Raw genomic sequence first — 17,910 nt, 5'->3', positions numbered from 1 at the left:
GTGGGGGGCTGCCTAGAGTGTGCCTCATCTGGTGGCCCTGGCCTGGGGCCTGGTGGCAGATGTGTGTGCTCTGCCTGGCGAGCCCCGGGCTGTGCACTGGGGGGAGCCCCTGCCCTGCGGGGTGGTAGATCTCTGGTCAGCGCGCAGTTCCCACAGAGCAGCAGGAACCCCAAAGCTGGGTCTAGTGACCGGGCTGGCACCACCACCATGGTGTCCTCCTGCCTCTGGCTTCATGCAAGCCGGGGCGGTGAGGCACTGCCATAAGGGGCTGACCTGGGTCCTTCCTGGGACTAGCAGAGCCCAGCGCCCCTCACAGGCCCAGCAGCAGCCCCAGCCCCCTGGGCCAGCACACCGCCATGGCCTCCTCGTCTGCGGGCCCTCCAGGCACGCTTAGCAGGAGAGGGAGGCTTCTGTGGGCATTTCCAGACAAGGCTTTCCCTCCCCTTCCTACCCACTGATTCTTGAAAGGACCACCCAGCGGGCGCTTGCAGCCAGCCTTGGGGAGGCCCTGCCCGGCAGGTGGCTGCAGCCTTTCCGGGCCCCGGGTGGGCGGGGGTGAGCCTGGCCCTGCCGCCTGGCCTGGCGCCCAAGGTGCAGGGGGCTGCTTATGCAATCGTGCACGCCCTGGGGCCCACCAGCCAGTTAGCCAAGACTAGGCTGGGCCTGTTGGCTGCAGGGTATTTTGAAAGCACGAAGAATGATTTTTGGGGGGAAAAAATTGCTCAAGAGGAGCATTATTATTCAATTATTTTTTTTCCTCAAGTGTAAACAGTTAAATTTGGAGAAACAAAATCAGTTTTAATTTCCTAATTTCTATCCATCACATTGTGTACAGGGAGCCAAGAGCAGGGCCTTCCAGACATTGTTAACTGAGGTTCGTTATTCATTAGTCGCCAGAGCGCTTTTTTTCCACCAGAGAAAATTGGCAGCAAACTGTTTTATCTTTTCCAGTAAGCAGGCCTTTGTGCTCACAGAGTCTATTCTTTTGACAGATAAACATTGTAGAAAAAAAATATGGCTTTTCCTATAAAAGTCATTTGTTTTATTTCAGGCCTCCAGACACATCTGGGTCTCCTCTGCTCAGAGCCCAGTAAAAGTGGAGGCCCTGTCCGGCCTGCTGCCCTGGCGGAAGGTCTCAGGGTTGAAGGGGCGGGGGGCTCAGCCTCTCCCCTTTTGGGGGGGCTGCTCTCCACTGCCCAGCCCCCATGCTTCGCACAGGCCTGCTCGGGCAGTGCCCGCGGTGGGAGACTCCTGGGAGCTAATGCTCTGAAGGGATAAAGGTCGGGGGGTCGCGGCAGGGCCCCCTCCCGCTCTCCCCTCACCCACAATTGGATGGGCGGTCCTGAAATTTTCCGGAGGGCTTGTCTCTATACAAGCCTGAGCAGACCATCCTCCCCTGGGCGCGCCCATGGAGTGGCCCGACGTGGGCCCACAGTGACTGAGGGGGAACAGGGGTACCTGACTGTACCAGTTTGCTGCCTCTGCTGGGCCCCTGGCTTTGACAACCTTGGAGTGGAGGGAAAGGGACAGGCACCTAGCGGGTAGCACGTAGGTAAGGGACAGGGAGGGCGTGTCCAGGGCAGGCACGGAGTGGAGATGGCCGAAGGCCACCGGCCAGCCCCATAAGCACCTCTCATCCGAGCACGGGGGTGCGTCCCTGGCCCTCCTGCCTGGGCTAGCCCCTCTGGGCAGAAAGTGGCACAGGGTCGGGTGCTACTCCAGTGGGGCATCTGTGCCCAAAGCGTGAGCCATCAGGGGTCACAGTGCCTTGGTGTCCCCTCCTCCCCTCTGCCCCAGCCCGACTCAGGCCAGGTCGGGGTGGCCGTGCACAAGTTTCTCCGCGTGCCCTGCTGTCCCCACCCTCCTGGAATCCCCGTCACAGGCTTCCCTGCTGTGCCCGGCCGTGGAGGCCGAGCCAGCCTGTTTCTGGTTACCTTACATGAACCACTAATTGAAGTCTGATGTTCTTGGCCCCCAAACAGTCAGAAATGACAGCTCCGTCTCCAGCAGCCGGGCTTCCAGGCGAGAGCTGCGAGCGGGGCAGGGCAGGCTCAGAGCCCGACCAGAACGCCTGTTCACTGCCCACCCCATGCTCAGGGGCCGGGGCGGGGGCCGGATGGCGGCCTCGGGGACCCAGGGAGACAGGTGTTGGCGTTGCCGTGTGAATCGAGGGGCCCAGGCCAGGTAGGCATTCGGGGGGAGAGGGTGGCTCTGCAGGGAGCACGCCGCCACTGTCGCCTGCTCTGTGAGGGCGGGGGCCGGCCCCCCACGTGTGCTCCCCTGGGGCCACGCCCCCAGGTTCCACGCGCGTGCGCGTTCGTGCATGTGCACAGCAGCGTCAGGCCTGTCCTGGGGACAGCACCTGTTCCTCCTCCTGGAAGGCCCCACGGAAAACCTGGGTCCTGGCCTGGGGGAGCGGGGCCCAGCGCTTCTGGGGCCGGTTTCCACTCCAGCTGCCTGGAAGACACGATGCAGCGCGGGAAGCCTCGCAGCCGCCTTAAGAGCTTTTTTGGCTTCCCGAGTTTGGCTTCTGCCGCCCTGTCTGGCAGGGACAGGGCCTGGGTGAGGGCTGCCGGCTCGGGCAGCTCGGCCCGCGGGCGTGCACATAGGTGTCCACAGGGTTCCCACAGGCAGTGCGGGGGCTAACGAGGGGCAGGAACCGGCCAAGTCTGGGGGTGTCTGCAGAGAGTGGAGGGTCTCATCCGAAGTGCCCGTGGCAGTTCCAGTGAGAGCAGGGAGGGCTCAGCAGGTGGGCCTTAGGGGCCATCTGGCTGTCGCCACAGCGGGGACCCTCCATCCGTGCCAGCGCTGGGGTCCTCCGGGCCCTTCCTCTCCTCACAGGGCGTGGAACGCATCGATGAGCCTGGCCTGCGGAACCTGCGTACCACGCGGCACCTGGAGCCGGGCATGGTGCTCACCGTGGAGCCGGGCATTTACTTCATCGACCACCTCCTGGACGAGGCCCTGGCCGACCCGGCCCGCGCCTGCTTCTTCAACCGCGAGGTCCTGCAGCGCTTCCGGGGATTCGGTGGGGTGAGTGTCCACAGGCCCCGCGTCCGAGCCCCCTGGACACCCACACGTGCACACTGCAGTGCGTCACCCCTTTGTCTCGACACAGGAGCCCTAGTGGGGGTGGGGATGATCTTCATTTCCTCCCTTGAGAAGGACCCAGCATGTGCCTTCTCATGGTCTGTCACAGACCGGTGCCTCGCTCCTCAACAAGACAGATGCAGATTCTACAAAACCCCTGCCCACTCTGGGGCCCCCGTCCCCCGGGCAAGGGGCAAGGACTGGGTGGGCAGGTGGCAGGAGCAGATGGCCCCATGGGAGGAGGCTTCGTCTCAACAGCCTCCCACGGAGGCCTGGAGGCCAGCCCCTTCCATCACAGGCAAGATAGACCGTTCCTTAGAAGGGGCTCCCCCAACCCAGCGGCTGGTCTGAGCCTCTAATCTGGTGTGTGAGACCAACTCAGAAATAGTGTGTCATTCTTTTTTTCCCAGAGTTTTTCTTTTCTAGATTTATTTGCCAGCATGCGTGTGCACACTCACGCGCCCAAGTAGGGTGGAGGGGCCGGGGGGGGGGAGAGAGAGAGAGAGAGAGAGAGAATCTCAACAGACTCCCTGTTGAGCGTGGAGCCCGACACGTGGCTCAATCCAAGGACCCATGAGATTATGACCTGAGCCGACGCCCAAGAGTCGGATGCTCACCCACTGAGCCACCCAGGCGCCCCATGAGTGTCTGTCATTGTGATGCAGGTCCGGATCGAGGAGGACGTCGTGGTGACTGCTAGTGGCATGGAACTGCTCACCTGTGTGCCCCGCACGGTGGAGGAGATCGAAGCGTGCATGGCAGGCAGTGACAAGGCCTTTACTCCCTTCTCTGGCCCCAAGTAGAGCCAGCTGGGAGTGCCCAGTGGGACCAGGGACCCAGCCTGGCCACCTATCTTCACGATGGGCAGCCTCCTGCCTGGCCCTCAAGCAGTGAGAAATGGGTGCTCAGAAATCCCATGGCTGCGTCCATGTTTGAGCTTGTGGTTTCCTGGGGCGGGGGGGGGGGGGGGGTCTCTTTCTTAACCTTCTGCAAGATCACACCTGAATCTGCTCTTACTCTGCTTGAATGACAGTGGCTTTTAAAGTGCTAATGGAAAAGAATTCTGCTCCTTAATAGCGACTGTAATGTGTCTTGTTGTCATTTGCATTCTTCTGCTCTGGGAAGATCCATTTCCAGTGTTTCCTCTCAAAAATCAATGTGCAGAGTCGAATTTGCAATAAAAAGTTTCCCAAAATGGTCCTTTGTGCACTGCTTCCTCTCTGTTCTTTCTCGCTCGGCAGCGGAGCCTGGCACGCACGGACCAAGAAGCTGACGGGGCAGAGAGCCGGCACAGGCGTGGAGCCACCCTGCACGGGCCTTTGCACATGAAAAGGTGAACTGCTAGAGGAAGAAGCCTTTTCTAGGACGGGGCTACTGCCTCAAAGCTAGATTTCTGAAGGGGGCAGAATTTTTATGCAGCACTTAAAGGCATAGTTCTATAAAATGTGAGACTTGCAGGGATGCCTTGTCCTTGATGCCCTTTTCATAGCAAAGCTGGCATCCACCTGAGCGACACGGCCACCTAGGGCAGCTCTGTGGCAGAGGTGAGCCTTCTAGTGGCTTCCGTTTGCGGAGACCATTTGTCTTCCCTAAGTGTGAACCCACGGACCAAACTCCACTCAGGCAGGGAGTGTTCTGGGGCCAGCTAGGCCTGGTCCCCGCCGAATGCACAATGCCGTCCTCCCCTCTGCTGGCCCAGCCCCCCACCCCCCACCCCATCCCGCAGCCCTGCCCCCGCCAGGAGCGGGGGAGCTGGGTGAGAAACCGCTCCGGGCCTGTCTCTCCACAGGCCTCCCATCCAGGACTTTCCGGGCCAAGGTGAAGGGACACCAGAGATGAAACCACAATGGGGTGAGAAACTCTGTAGCCCAAGCTAGACATTTTGAGAAGTCACTGAAGCGTTGAGGCCAAACCGATTTCTTCCTGCGGCAGTAACACAAAAGTGCTTGCAAAGTGACCACATTAAAATGAGACCACCTCGGTTCCAGATCACAGTTTACCTGGTTTGCTCCTCAGATCGATCACACCCATTTTTTCAGGTTTGCTCCAGTGCTCAGGCAGTCCCTAAGTTATTTGTGACCTTGAGCGGTTTGCAGTGATGGACTTGAGTGTCAGGAGTCTCCGTTCACCGATGTTTCTCTGCCCCGGCTGCACCTGCGGGGGACACGTCCTGGCGTCCGGGGTTTCAGCTGCCCCCGCCCCTGGATAAACCCGGGTACAGTGAGGCTAGCGCTCTAAATGGACAGTTTCGTTTGTGTTAAGAAACGCAGCTGGCTGTTATCACATCTTTCTCCTTCCTTTCCTTCAGACGCCTCATACCAAAACTGCCCGTTTCACGTACATTTTCTGTGATTACCAAGCAAGAAGGTCAAAAGAGTAAGGGGAAATCCCGTTAACTACATGTTCTTTATCACAGGGGGGCACTGGGAGCATAGGTCTGACTGGTCTCGCCCCAGGGCGGTGAGTCAGGACACCCTCCGGCGGTGTGGGGCCCTGGGGGCCGCCAGAGCCCACTCTGCCCCGTGGTCCAGAGGGTGCACCCAACTCCTCATGCCTCCAGACCCCTGCAGAAATGCACACAGCTTCAGAAACACCTCAGAGACCCTTCCAGAAAGTGGAACAGCACTCAAAAAGCCTTTCTGAAACCCTGGAAGGGTCTGGGTATTCATTCAATAAATAACTGAGCAGATACTCTGTGCTGGTATAGTATAAAACCACCATCCCTGCTCTCCGAACCTCGGGGATCCTGAGAGGCTTCGCCTTGAACAAGCAAGCACAAATCTCTTCACCCAAAAGTGCCGTGAAGGAAAGGCTGACCTTGTCTAGAAAGCCAGGGGGCTGAGACAGGAAGGAGTGAAAGGGAAAAGCGAGACAAGATGAGGCACCCAGACGTGAGCTGTTCAAAGGCGGCCTGGAGTAAAACGAGTCTGGAGAAGCCCTGCAGCCAAAGCAAAGTAATGGGGGACAGAGGACGAAGGGAAAGCAAGGCCGCAGATGAGGGGAGCCACGTCACAAGGAGACGGGTCTCCCTCTGGGTGCAGTGGGGAATGACAGAAGGTCCTGGAGAGCAGGCAGTGGTCCAAGGAGACCAAGTCCAGGCAAGGGAGAAGGACGATGGTTCTGTGCGGTGGGGGAGGGAGAGGAGCACATTTAGGGGGAAGAAGGGAAAGGTGGCGGAGCGGGAAGGCCCGGCCAGATGTAGTCATTTGGGTGACACGGAAAGTACAACAGGCCCGTTCGCTTCCAAGCCCAATTCTGCACCCCGGACCCTGCGGGCACCGCCACATACCTTCCAGGCCCAGAGTTGTGCGAGGAGTGTGCATGGCAGTACAAGACTATTCGGCGTTGGCGGTCTCCTTCGAGGACACGTACAATGCACACGGACTCTAGATACACCCAGGCAGTGACAGAGGTCCAAAGGTGCTTTTATTGGAAAAAAAAAAGCTGGCACCTTCACAAATCATCTCTATATAAAATTCCCCAAGACAAACTATTTATGGACTCCCAAATTACAACTACTTTGTAAAAACCAAATAGGATGCACTACCCACAGAAATAATTACCGCACTACGATTGTCATTAAAATGTAGTAAGTAGAAACCTATTTCCCAAGACATGAAAAAAGCTGACAGATCACAGAAGAGTCTCTAAATGACATCTTCCCTTGAAACACTCCAATCAGCATGGATTCAGTATTGCCTCGTTCATCTGCAGAGACACCCTACAACATCACGTCAATGAAGAGGAGGTACACGCTATAAACTGTGCTGCTAGGGGAAAGGCCTTACTTCGACCTTCCCGAGGCCTCAAAGCCTCAAGGACTCATCTCTCCTACCACCGTGTGACTGGAAACCACACACTGAGCCACGAGGCGCCCGAGCAGGCGAGCCCGCTGCTGCCTTCTCCGCCCTCGTCCGCATTCCCGGGTTAGACCGCGTGACAACGAACAGCACTGAAGAGGCCCTCTATATTCAGAGGAAATGACGTTCCCATCCATTCAGGGAAATCTAGGCTTGGACAAAAGCACCTCCTGCCCCCCCACCCTCAGCGACCCTCACCCCTGCCCTGGGCTGGGACAGCAGGGGAGACGGCCACCATCTGCCTGCTCTTCAGAGCTCTTGCACATCTGGACTACTTCTTCCTCGGGATACGAACAGAAAGAAACCCACAAGGAAATACAGTCATTATTCCAATGTTTTTTATTTCAAATTCATTGAAAGAAATAAAATTATATTTAAAAAAATAGAGTAATCTCACAAACTGAGGAAAGCCAGGAACAAAAAGAACAAGGTAAGGACTTTTTCCTGAGAGGCATCTCTAACAGCTATTAGAATGGACTTTCTCCTCCCTAGCTTTTGTCAAACAAAAAATTGCTTCCTATTTCTAAGGCATCAAAAAGCACTCTGAGTGCTAACTGGGTTGTCCAGGTATGTTTCAAGCCCTCTTTGGTGAGAAACACCAAAGGCTGATTTCTTTTAATACCAAATACTAAATTGTACATACTATTTTTATGTAAATTTCAGAATTTCACACTTGTGACCTAAATTTCAAACATCTGGTCATATTTTATCACTACCTTACTACCTCTTAGTAAGAATGTCCAAAGTATCTGAGCTCATATTCCAGTCATCGCAAGAGGCCAGATGGTAGAAGAGCTGTTCTGATCTCCCCACGTGCTGCCACCCCCATCCACAAAGCACCCATCTCGGATGACTCAGAGGCAGCTAGACGTTTACACTAAAGCCTAGTCCTAAACCACTGGACCTGCCGGTAAAGGCAGATCAAACCCTAACGGTGCATATGTAACCTACAGAACAGAAGTTACAAAAGTCATCTTACAATTCCCAGAGCTCTAAACTTACCCATTCCCCACACCTGGTTTCCCTCAATTTGATACTGATAAATCTATCAAACTGCAAACTTTCATTCCCAAACACTTCAGTAAGACAGTCAAGACAATGGTTTAACATTTTTGTTCTACGCATACATGACGGCTTGTGCTAAAGTTCCAATTTGCATAGGTAACAGGAAAGCTTGAATCAATTTTTCAAGTTTCAATCTTATGTTTGGATTTGAAGTATCGAGCGCACACCCCTGATGATTTCCCTAAAGCTTCTTCTCCAAGACAGTTAAGTCAGTTAATATAATTGGTAACCATAAATTCCATAGGGACATCAATTTCTGAAAGACATTTTTTTTTTTTAGTAAACAAGAGATTACAATGTCTAACACCCTTATAGCGCTTAACGATTCAAGTGACCTAACTGTACCTCTAAATAGGTTAATTATATAACATCAATCAGCTATGAAAGATTCAGTAGGATTCTGCGGGTTACCTCCTAGTCAGTCAAAACACCTATCGACCTAGAAATAGACTGATACTCCAGCCAAAGTAAACTGGTATCAGACCCTAACAGAAACCTCGATCCTGTCTCCTGGCTCTCCGGGGAGCTAACCCTCCTGGGACAGTGGCTCTCATGGAACAACACTGGGTTCCAGTCACCAAGGCCCAGAGGCTTTGCTGAGTTGCAGGTCACGGTGGTATTTTTACCTGCCCAGACCGCACTTTTGCACCAACCCAAGGGTGCAACTTGAGTCCCATCCTGGTTACACTGTTCCAGGTGCTAGTAAGAAACAATATGGCCAAAAACTAAGTGACCATGTTCAAATAAGATACCTGGTAACACAAACTTTTTAATCAGATGTGACTCAGTCTTTTGTCACCAGCCTAGACACACACACACAGAAATACACGGAAGCCAAAAAATCTGAGCTAGGATTGTGCTAAAAAAAGGAAAAAAAAGAAATCAACAAGGACAATCAAAACCACCAACACTGATATAAACCAGACCCTAGCGATCACCGACTTTAGCGACTGCCATTTTTTAGTCTCAACAAAAATGTCAATATCCTGAGTTTTATCAGTATTTTCTTTCTAAAATAATTTATGGGACACAAAAGCATACAAATGAACAAACAGAAGCAGTGGTACAAAAGTCTAGAAGAGCCCACTAACTAGAAAAAGAAACGTCACAAAAACAATATAAAAAGATGTATTTAAGTGAAATAAATTAAAGGTTAAACCTTACGCTTTCAAGTTTTCTTAGACTGTTATTTTGGGAGACAGCAGAGAGTTGATGACATTATTTTTCTAATAATGACTTGGTTAACATCAAACGCCAGATGATCCTTCACAAGAAATTTTTGCCTTTAATAATCATGGCCCCACTGAAGATATCTGGACACAGGAGAAACTACCTAAATCCCAATCGGTCAACTGTTAAGGCATCTGTCTACTAACTTGGCTGTCAAAATGGTATTTTAAAAATATTTACTTACTTGACCAGCATCTACAGAAACAAAAATTGTAGTTTACAGATACAAGTTTCTCTAAACTCTTGGGGGTTTTTCGTTGTTAGAAAACAAAGTAATGCCAATCCAATAACCCAAAGGTATCCTGAAAGCATAATTCTAATATGCTTTACCTTTATTTTTAAGAAACCTATTTGCCTCCTAATCATTAGTATTTTTAAGCCACTGGCTGTATATTGCCTTTAAAACGTAATGGAATTTACTTAACCTGGCACCGCTACTCAAAAACTTATACTTGTTAGGGGAGAACAGTACTAATTAGGCTAAAACAAGGTTTATGTTATACATAAAATCACTCCAAATTACAAAGTGATTGATTTCTATAGCCCTAAGGATTTTTAATACATAATTTAGAAAAAAAACCACAAATAGATTAACATAGATGGCATTCAACTTCTCTTAGTCTAATTAACCATCTCCAATAAAACCACGACCGTTCTGCGGGACCTGCCAGTTCCCCATTCCTTTTATCAACCTACAAAAGAAGCATTTCTTGGGAAGTGAGGATTTATTAAGAATATCAAGGTCCAGGGCTTTTTTTTTTTTTTTTTACCATATACCTTAAAAATTTGTTTCATCCCCACAAAAAAATCTGTATCATTTAAAACTAGATACTCAAATTACATGGCTAACATTCTTAGCTAATCAACTCTTCAGCGCTGATTCTAGAAAACAGCCTTCAGTGGGTCTCCGAATAATGGGACAAGACAAGGTTCGGCCGTCGATACGAGTGACGTACGTAGTCACACCTTTAACGTTCAAGTCACAAGGCGTGAGGTTTGGGAGGGGTGAGGTCTACTGCCCTGCGTTGTCAGAAGTCGTATTCTCAGTGCTAGGGGGTGGCACATTATCCGCAAGGTTGTGTGCGTGCTCAAGAAACAAATCTTTCAATACGCTTAATTCCTTAGTCAGCAATTTAATTTTTGCTTCCAACCGTTCATTCTCTTCTTTGAGCTGGTTCACTCTCTGCAGCGTGTCCTGTGCTTTCTGCTTGCTTTTCAACCGGCTCTTTTTCACAGCCATGTTGTTCCTCTCTCTGCGCTGACGATACTCATCGCTGTTGCGATCCATGGGCGAGCTCTTTTTGCTTTGCTTGCTTGGGGCCACAGCCTTGCCTCCTCCCCCGGGGCCAGCAGGCACCAGCTGAGGAACCTGCTGTAAGCCGCCGGCAGGAGCCTGAGTATGAATAACACTTATTCCCGGAGCACTATTCTGCTGGGCTATCTTGCTCATTTGGGCGCTGTCTCTTGCTGACACAGAACAGGCAGAAATGAGGGCAAGGTGATCAATGGTTTCCACACTAAGCTGCCAAGAAATCTTCACATGCACCTAGTTAAAAAATAAATTGCATTAAAATGTTTGAAATGACAAGATCAAATGAGATTAAACTTGCATGTACCTAACAGCAGGCCAACATTAATTGATTATGCGGAGAAAAGTCTACAGCAACTGCCAACTGTTCCAATGTTTCAGAAGTCTAAATCATTTAATTTAGAAAGGTAAGTTAGTACAGGAGCACCATAAGGCCAAATTCAGCCCACCTGCATCCCTGAGGGTACTGCCCGTCTGTGATTGTTATCAAAAATGGAAGGAAAAACAAAAGAATACTGCTAATTAGGTAGCAGAGAGGAATAGCACTTGGCAATCTGCCAGAAAGAAATTTGAGCTGTTTGGGTGAAACACATAAAACCTAAGTTCAATTATGATAGAAGAGACACCTGCAAAGAAAGGGGGACAAAGTTTCAATTGTTGGCTCAGGTCAAAACAATCCTGCGGCAGAGTGCCCGATCTCCACGACTCATCAGGATCACTGCATGCTCCTTACACCAATATGCAGAGACCTAAGTCACCAAGAACTTGACTTTTCTCCCGGAGTACATCTTTATGGAATATTCTGAAAAGACTTCTTTGGGGGGGGTGGGGGAGGGGGCTTTTGTTTTGTTTTTAATGACCTCAAAGATAGTAGTTTACATAGATTTCTTAAGTTAGCTTCTTGGATCAGAGATTTAGGAGCTCTGGGACCTCCAGTGTGCTGCCCCATCCCACCAGGCTGCTTCTAACAGTGTTTTTTTTTTTTTCCTTCTTGACATAATTTATAAACACATCTCAACACAGGCAACCTGAAACCACAAGGAAAGAAACAAAAGCCCTAATGATGCACCCAAGGAAGAGCAAGTATAGGGCTGAGGCTAGACAGAAAGACCGCGCCGGCACCCACTTGACAAGGGAGACATGGCTCAGAGGGAATGCCAACCCTCGAGTGTTCCTGCACTGCTGCCCGTAGAAATGAAGCCACAGTTTCAGAAACTAGTCATGCTTGGATTTTACTATCAATCCAACTAGGTCATTACAGCTGCCTTAAGATGTGTCAAAAGCATACCTATCCGATCATGAGGCCACTTCAAGACAAACTGACTCAGCGAATGACCCATGTCCACCACAAAATCACAGCACTCTTGGAAATTCAGAAAGCAGTGTTATGGTTCATAACTATCCTGTTCTCTTTTCACAAAACTGCTAAACCTACATCAGTGGATAAAACCTGGAGCCAGAATTATGATGCCTCGAATGAGTACATCTCACAACTCTTTGAGAAAAACTCAGTAAACACCAGTAGCTTCACCCAAACCTTTAGCCAGGTCTGCTTTTAAAAATCTTTCCTTTTAAAAAGTCCGTATTATCATTACTTTCAATTGTTTTCAAAGCCATGCATGCAGCCCTGAGTTAGTGGGTCATCTGTTCTCACTCCAAAAGTACAGCAAAAGAGAAAGCTTCCTTCCAAGCCATGGATGGCTATCTACAGAGAGTCTATCTTCCATAATGGACATTTCACAATCTCCCTGGATAATTTGTTGTGTTGCCTATTTTTTTCTTCCAGTTAAACAGTGGCAGTTCAGTATTAACTTGGGCCACCTTACCACTAATAGTGGCCACCGACATTATTGCTTATTTATTTGGTGTAAAGTGAGCCTAAGAATTTTAGTCGACTTTTAAAAACGTTAACACTTCTCCAGAGATTATCTCAACCATCATGATCATGGTCACCTTATTTAACTTTTTAAATTTTTCATATACCAATTATGGTTTTAACCTTTAAAGCTAACCAATCTCTAGAGACAGCTCAAAGAGAACAATGATCCAAAAAGCACAGAGCAGGAACCAGGTCAATTCTTGTCTTGGCTCTGGCTCCCCCGGTTTTGCTCTGGACCTCTCTCTTCCCCTCTTTGGGCCTCGACTTCCCCATCTGCAAATGAGGGATACAGAATGGTAAGATGCCTTCTGACTCTGAAAATACACCATGAACTTCAGTCACTAAAAACTCTTTTCTACCCCTTTATGCTTTGCTTTTTATTCCCAAGTCACTAAAAACTTTTAATACAGGCTCCAAATTCAGGGATGTTCATGCCCATTTTTGTACCCGAAGATATGGGAATGGGGAAGAGCTCTTTTACCTCAGCCTGACTCATTCCGGTAGGGTACTAGAGTAGGGGGGGACTTTGAAGATGTACTCATTGCTTGAAAAACAAAGAAACTATCAAATTGGTAAAAATGTAAGCAAGGAAACTTGGAAATAATAAAAATAATTCAAAAATGTTTTTTTATTTAAGTTCCTCAACCAAAGCCAAGGAAGTAAGTTTTAAGTGAAAAAATATCCATTAAGGAGAGTAAACCAAGTAAAGGGGGGGGGGTCAAAGGGCCAAATGGTCCAAGAGAGTTAACTCCAGATTATCAATTGTGTTTTTACACAAGCAAAATAGCTACCTCCAAAGTTACACATTTCACAGTTTCCACTGTCATTTATGCTTTTGTTCCTTCCATACTGAGCACCTACAATGGGGAAAAAAATTAGTTTATTTCAAATCTGGATATTCAACCCTAAATGAAAGACTGGCTCCTGTGAGGACAAATACTACCAAAGTTCATTCCACAGGAAGCAGGGTGGTGCCTCGTTTCCTTAGATGTGAATCATTCAGGCAGGGAGCAGGAAAAAAAACTGAAGAGCAGTAGTTCTCAAAGTGTGGTCCCTGGACCAGCAGCAGCATCATTTGGTAACTTGTCAGAAATGCAAATTCTCAGGCTACCCCGGACATAAGAATCAGGAGCTCTAGGAATGGGGCTGAGCAGTCTTGTTTCAGAGGGACCTCCAAGTGATTCTGTTGACACTGAGGTTTGAGAGCCAATGCTGCAGATTAACAATGGATCTTTTTTTTTTTTTAAAGATTTTATTTATTTATTCATGAGCGACTGGGGGGGGCGGGGAGGGAGGGAGGGAGGGAGGGAGGGAGGGAGGGGGAGAGAGAGAGAGAGAGAGAGAGAGAGAAGCAGAGGGAGAAGCAGGCTCCCAAGGAGCAGGGAGCCCGATGCGGGACTCGATCCCAGGACCCTGGGATCATGACCTGAGCCGAAGGCAGACGCTTAACCATCTGAGCCACCCAGGCGCCCTAACAATGGATCTTAAGAAAGACGGTCTGATTGAGTAAACTTTTTTAAATTCAAGTTTCTTAATTCAAGTAGTGTTCATTCAAATCAGTAACACACTGAAAACTCAGAAAGGTTAGAATGAGTAAAACAAACTTCTCTTAAGTTTCATTTGGGAAAGTAAACTTGTTAAGAATTTTCCTAATCCGCCTGTCACTTTTTTTTCCACGTTATATACAACCAAATACTCCTCCCCATGCTCCCCAAAATAAAATTAAAAAAAAAAAAAGATTTTATCCATTTGAGAGAGAGCGAGCACAGATAGGCAGAGTGGCAGGCAGAGGGAGAGGGAAAAGCAGGCTCTCCGCCAAACACGGAGCCCGACGCGGGGCTCGATCCCAGGACCCTGGGATCATGACCTGAGCCGTAGGCAGACGCTTAACCAGCTGAGCCACCCAGGCGCCCCCCACAAAATAAATTCTTAACTCATATATCCTCAGTGAGCATCTACACTCCAAAATATTCACAGATGTTTCTCCGTTACTCCCAATCTGTACACCCACCCACCTCCCAAAAGAACTTAAAACCACCATCCCTCTCCATCCTACCACCACGGAATTACCTCCAGCTGCCATCATCTCCCCAGGGGGCACTCGTCCCTCCAGTTTAGCAGTGCACCCTCCAGCCACTGTCGCCAGACCAACGGGGCACGGAAACCTGCGCTAGTGTCCAGCATCAAACTGAAGGTATTCACTCTCTCTCCAGCCCTTGCTCCCTTACGCTTCACACCTCAGTAATACCGAACCACTACCAATCCCCTAAATGGTCATGCTTTCTCTTTTCTTTGTGTGGCTGTCCAATTTGTTCCCCTAGTTTCTCTGTCAATGCCAGTTCTATATTGTGGCTCCCTGTAGACTAAGCTAGAGGCAGGACTCTTGTCTTCATATCCATACGCCCAGCATCTAGTGCAGGGGCTAGCCATAGAGTGGTGGTGCTGGAGAAATATTTGTCCAATACTGGCTCAGAGGCTAAGAGAAAACATTTATTTTTATAAATGTCCTATATAGAAATGATATTCTCTAGCATTAACATCTCTTAAAACAACCACAATTAAATCAAGAGTGTTAGGAAGATATTATAGTCTTCCAACCCTAAGTTCTTGGTCTTTCTTAAAGGTGTACAGGAAAATAAAAATACAATTCCACTTGATACTTCGAGTGCCCAGTCTATACAATGAACATTTCTTGTCTGGTCTTTTCTTCGTCTCAGTTAAGAACCTTTATTTTCTATTTAGCCAGTTATGTGTTCCCATGAATAACCTCAAGTTCTTGGGTATGTTTTGCCAGGGTCTGACAACTCTACTATACGTGATGTCAAGGTAAGCAAAGTCAATACATACCCAAATGAGCAGGATTTCTATTTAGTTGCCACTGCTTGCTTCATGACCCAACACGGGGGTCCATGAAGAAGGGTACCTCCCTTTGGGGAGTACATGAGTGGTCCACTGGAGTATGGAGAAAATATACATTCGTCTGTCTTTTTTTAACATCATCTTTTTAATTTTCCTTTGGTAGGATTTACAACATACAAAAATAAAACAGTACACACGTTGTTTATAAATATACCCCTATGAGGAAATCATACTCAAAAAAAAATTTTAACTGATAGGGCTGGAAAGCCAAAAAGGTAGGAGACCAATGTACCTACAAGAACCGGTGGAAGCACTCACTCCCAAGACTATACAACATACCTGGAATTGTGGCTACCCCCATTTACCATTACTGTGATCAGGTGAGGCAATCCTAGACCATAAGACCAAATTCAGCACCATGAGGTCCTATTTGTCTTTACCAGGGACTCACCATGTGCTGTTTAAATCCCTACAGAAGAAACCACCTCTCCAAGATCAGACAACTGCTAACAGTCATGTTATGCTCTGGAGAACTTAAAAGATATTCTGAAAAAATGAAATTTTGTTTCCTCCTGTTTTTCAGACAGGTATTAAAAATGACTGAATCAGCCAAGTGCACCCACCAGAAGCAGGAATCAAGAAATCAAAAAATTCTTCAACTCACTGGCATCCTGTAATTACTTAGCCTTGTTTATAGTAAGTTTTCCCAGAAACAGACTCCACTTTAAGAACAGCTCATCCCCCATACTGATCAAGTGGTAATAGCTGACCAGATTTTAACTTTTCGGTATCAAGAACTTTAAGATGCAGAATTTCTTGGTCAAGCAAGCCCTTACAGTATTTTCTTTCCGAAATTTATTTGGGAGTCGCGTTATCCTACCTGAACTTAAGGGCAATCTCTTCACGTAAGGATTCGCTGAGTGTAGGCTCAGAAAGAGAACTACCAATTTTTGTGTAACCCACTAACCTGAAAACCTTTCTGAAACTGACACGTTTTAAGGTGCCAGATTACAACATGAACCTCAGACACCAGGCCAACCAAACAATCAAACCTTCTGACGAATAAAAACATACAAGCCCCCGCGGAAGAACAGATGATCCTTCCCCCTCAAACATGCATCTCCATCCTCTTCATCTAGACCGCTCTGCTAGCTATTTTCCTATGTTCGCTGCGACAGGCTAAAGAAGCGCTCCGTTTCTGGCCCTTCTCTTTCCTATTCCACTTGTGGTAGCTGCACGTTCATCCAGCTTCGTTCAGCGGTCAAGTGCAGGATATTCAAATTACAGCTCCGTAAGTAAGCACAGGATTAGCTCTGTAAAGTCACGGACTTAAAATTCAACTACTTTCGCTACCCACTTGAACGCTCTACTAACTTCGGAACCGAAGTCTCGCCTCCCCTCACGGAGCGGTCTTGGAGGGGCGGGCAAGATCCGATGTGGCACTACAGCAAGGGACGGTCCACCTACTGCTGTTCTGGGGAACACCCTGTATCCCCAGGGGCCAATACGCGCCTAGCCTGTCACCACTGCCCGCTTCTCCAACAGAGGCCGGGTGCCGGAGGGGGCACACCTCGTCCCCCGCCCCGCCCCGTCCCGGGCCGGCGGCGAGGGGCGCCCGGGGAGAGCGCGGGGGTCTGCGGGTGGCGCCACGGCGCTGGGCCGCGGCCAGGGATGAGCTCAGCGGCCCCGGCGGGTGTTGCCAGCAGGTTGCATCAGACGCCGCGCGGGGCCGCCGCCCGCGCCGCGGGCCGCGCGGGGCCTTCCCGGCCAGCCGGCCGCCTCAGGCCGGGCTGGGTCTCCTCGGGCCCGGCCGGCAACCAGGAGAGCGGCCGGCTCCGCCGCGGCCTCCTCCTCTTCCCTCAGCCCGCCCGCCCGCGGCCTCCTTACCTGCGCCTCCAGCCCGCCCGCCCCCAGGCGGCCTCCACTCCGAGCGGCCCCGCGCGGCGCGGCGCGACGGACCCAGGCCTCGCAGCCCGCGAGTCAGCGAGGAGGAGCGACGGTTACGAAACCGGCAGCCTCCGCCCGTTCCGCCGCCGCCGCCACCGGCTTCCCCTCCTCGCCCGGGCCGCGCGCGCCGCCGCCGCCACGGCCAATAGGAGCGCCGGCCTGAGGGCGACGCGCCCGCCCCTCGCGACGGGCGGCGCCGCCAGCCAATCGCGAGCGGCCTGGCTGCGGGAGGCGGGCACGTGGCGGAGGCGGTGGCCGAGGCGCGGCGCGGCGCGGCGGGGCGGCGGGGCGGCGGGTGTGGCGGGAGCGGACCGAGGCTCTTGGCACCGCCCGCATCCTCGGCGGTTGGCGCGGGGCGGTGGCTCCGGGCTGTGGGAGACCCGCGGCGAGAAAGGACCTGTGAGAGTTGGAGGCGTTGGGGAGCTGTAGCCTTGCGAAGGCAGCACCTGTCTTTGGGAGGCACAACTTCCTGCGGTGGTTTTTTCAGTCGCCGAAGTCCGTCGGGGTTTCGCCGCGTCCTCGGGGAGGCCCCCTGGGCATCCGCAGGGACCGTCCCGCGGAGCGGCCCACGACACGCGCCTCCCGGGACGCGGGGCGCCCGACGGAGCCTGGGGGGAGGTGCAGGACCTCACGGCCGCTAAGGCAGCTGCCAACTTGCGGGAAAAGTGGTA

General features: G+C 50.6%; 2 protein-coding genes across 2 annotated transcripts in view; one reads left to right on the top strand and one right to left on the bottom strand.

The window, feature by feature from the left end:
- Positions 1-4,043, top strand: part of PEPD (peptidase D) — a 111,380-nt gene extending 107,337 nt beyond the window's left edge. The window contains exons 14-15 of the mRNA XM_028123686.1: positions 2,842-3,033; positions 3,756-4,043. Coding sequence (XP_027979487.1) covers positions 2,842-3,033; positions 3,756-3,893 — 330 coding nt within the window. The 3' untranslated portion in view covers positions 3,894-4,043. The remainder of the gene's footprint in view (positions 1-2,841; positions 3,034-3,755) is intronic.
- A 3,223-nt stretch (positions 4,044-7,266) lies between these two features.
- On the bottom strand, positions 7,267-17,272 carry CEBPG (CCAAT enhancer binding protein gamma). Its single transcript, XM_028123692.2, has 2 exons — positions 17,180-17,272; positions 7,267-10,791 (listed from the first exon to the last, which is right to left on the bottom strand). Exon 2 carries the CDS (start codon positions 10,693-10,695, stop codon positions 10,258-10,260), a length of 438 nt encoding a protein of 145 aa, XP_027979493.1. The 5' UTR covers positions 10,696-10,791; positions 17,180-17,272; the 3' UTR covers positions 7,267-10,257.
- Positions 17,273-17,910: the final 638 nt, after the last annotated feature.

The sequence above is a fragment of the Eumetopias jubatus genome, unplaced genomic scaffold (assembly GCF_037043125.1).
Source record: "Eumetopias jubatus isolate StellerSeaLion01/CBP00866 unplaced genomic scaffold, mEumJub1_p1.0 scaffold_10, whole genome shotgun sequence".
NCBI classification, from domain to species: domain Eukaryota; kingdom Metazoa; phylum Chordata; class Mammalia; order Carnivora; family Otariidae; genus Eumetopias; species Eumetopias jubatus.
Note: the sequence above shows the minus strand (reverse complement) of the source record. Positions and strands in the feature narration are given on the sequence as shown.